The sequence below is a fragment of the Polistes canadensis genome, unplaced genomic scaffold (assembly GCF_001313835.1).
Source record: "Polistes canadensis isolate GaletaPanama2010 unplaced genomic scaffold, ASM131383v1 scaffold_382, whole genome shotgun sequence".
NCBI lineage: Eukaryota > Metazoa > Arthropoda > Insecta > Hymenoptera > Vespidae > Polistes > Polistes canadensis.
The window spans coordinates 35,967-38,628 of record NW_014569929.1 but is presented as its reverse complement, the minus strand read 5'-3'; the positions used below and the strand labels follow the sequence as shown (position 1 = coordinate 38,628).

General features: G+C 24.0%; 1 protein-coding gene across 1 annotated transcript in view; it reads right to left on the bottom strand.

Annotated features, from left to right (window-relative positions):
- Nucleotides 1-2,662, bottom strand: part of LOC106792130 (adenylate cyclase type 2) — a 14,580-nt gene that overhangs the window by 9,599 nt on the left and 2,319 nt on the right. Inside the window, 1 exon segment of the mRNA XM_014758295.1 lies at nucleotides 577-853. Coding sequence (XP_014613781.1) covers nucleotides 577-853 — 277 coding nt within the window.

Here is a 2,662-nt window from a genome sequence, read left to right as displayed (position 1 = left end):
TTTAACCTGTAAACAATATCGTATGATATCTTTCGATAAAACTATTACATTTTTCTTTTATTTTTTCCATTTATTTTTCATTTTTATTCTTATCATTTTTTTTTTTTTTTTTTTTTTCTAAAAAAAAAAAAGAGTATAATACTTTATCTTTTTTAATTTCTTTTTTTTTAACTATAACAAGAAAAAGTGGAAAAAGAATTGTTTAAATATTTCTTCGATAAATCAGCAACATATGATTTTTTGTTTCCTTTAAAAATAAAGAAAAATAATCCCAGTCAGGGAGGGTGTGGGCCCGTTTGTTGTAAGAGGCGATTAAAAAGGGATAAAAGGGTTTCCCTTTTTAGATAAATTGGTGCATTGGGAACCATACTTAAAACACCATACCCGATTACAATGTCTGATGAATATTTAATTTGTTTTATTATATATATTTAATAAATAAAAATTAATTGTTACATTTAACTAATATAAAAATATATAATAATAATGAAATAATATTATGCAGGTATATAAAAAAATAAATTCTTTCTAATAATTGTGTTTCTATATAAAATGTTTAGAGAGATTAAAACGTACGTTTTAACCTTTTGGTGTGTATGGTTTCATTTTCTTTTAGCTATTTGGAGAATATTCGTAAGAAAATCATTTGTTATTTTACCTCAGCTGCTATGTAGGCCGGAATAACGCTTAGCAATAATTGTTCCTGCTGTTCTCTTTCACATTCTAATTTTATCCGAGATTCGATCACCGTTCTGGTACCAGCGAAGGTCCTTTTATGTGCTGTTGCTGTTAGAAACCTGTAGTATAATCCTGCCAGGATTGCAGTAAACATCAATATACCTTCGCTTATTATCTGCTCGAACAGAAAAAAGTAAATTTATATAATTTATTATTAATAAATATATAATATATTATATTATATTATAGACACATTTGATATGACGTTGTCACGATGATTAAATTTTCATTAGAATTAATATTTCATATGTTTTCAAATATGATTGATTAGAAAATTGTTTACAAATTAAAACAAATAAAATGTACACACGCTAAATTACCTGTGTGTTTTATCTAATTTAATTATTCGACAAAATTAAAATGAATTCTATAGATAATTATAATATACTTTAAATTATCACAATTTTTATCCTGACGTTATATATTCCAAACAAATGTGATTAATAAAATACATCAAACAAAAAAATCATTTTATCTATCAATTAATAATAATTCTATTCAAAATTTAGATAGATATCATAGTAACAAAAACAATTGAACGATAATTAAAAGAATAACATTTATATTTCTAAGTAAAGATAATTGATAATGTTAACTTTTGCTGATATGATTTTATTTGTGTGTGAACTAAATATAAAGTTTCATATTAGTATCATCAAATACTTATTATACAAATGTTATAGTAATTAAATTTAACAGATTACAAGTACTATATCAAATGATCGGATAAAATCATCTGTTAATTTTATACATTATTTTTATCTTTACTATTCAACATTTTTACTATCATTAGTACCATTACCACTACTACTATCATCATCATGATCATCATCATAACTGTTGGTATATAGATTCGGTTGGAATAATGTTTACATAATTAGGTTTACGTACTCTCTCTCTCTCTCTCTCTCTCTCTCTGTTCCTATCTGGATTATAACCATGATGTATAAATATCCAACGAATGTTAATCTTTGCAACCACACGAAGTACAAAGATGTATCTTTTAATAACTTTCTGATTATATTTCCACAAACTGTGTGTGTGTGTGTGTGTGTTTATTATTTATTCAAATCAAAATCATATGACAGTGTTTAAATTAAATTTTTGTATATTCAATAGAAAATAAACTGTCATACATGATCAAATTTTATTGCAAACATTATAGTTTTGATACGTTTCAAATTGATTGATTATTTCGAATGTTGTAGAAATTTGAATTGAAGTTTTCTTTGAGATATAACAAATAGAATTTCTATATTGAAATGCGTTTATCGATTTACTATCTTTGACGATATCCATGTATGACCTTGTAAGATTTTATTGACCTAGTCGAGTATATAGTTACTTCATTTTAAAAGAAATAACTATTGAGAAAAATCGTGAAGTATAATATGAAAAGTGTTTTTTCTTTTCTTTTGGAAAAATACACAACGAATCATTTTGTTATATATATATATTTGACTTACACACACACACATGCATACACTTCCGTAATGGAATAGACGAAATATCGATTTATCTTAACATTTATTTCTTTCTGCATATGATGGTGGTGTCATACAATTGTATATCAAGGATTATTCTATATACGTTTAAAAAAAAAAGATATAAAAAGAACAATTTTTGACGTTATGTAGAAAAATAATCTTCTTGATGGGAAATATGCATATAAAAGTGGAAAGAGAGGATATGTCAAATGCAATAAAAAAATAATAGAAAGAGAGAAAATTGATTGACCCGATAAAAAAATTAGTTAGTTATGTCAAATATAATTAATTAAAATTAGTGAGATAGAGAGAGAGTAAGAGAGAAAAATATACAAAAATTGTAAATAAAAGGAAAAGAGATAAATTAAATATATCATCGATAATATTAATTTTCTTTGTAAAAAATTAACGATAATAAATATAATATAATATAATAT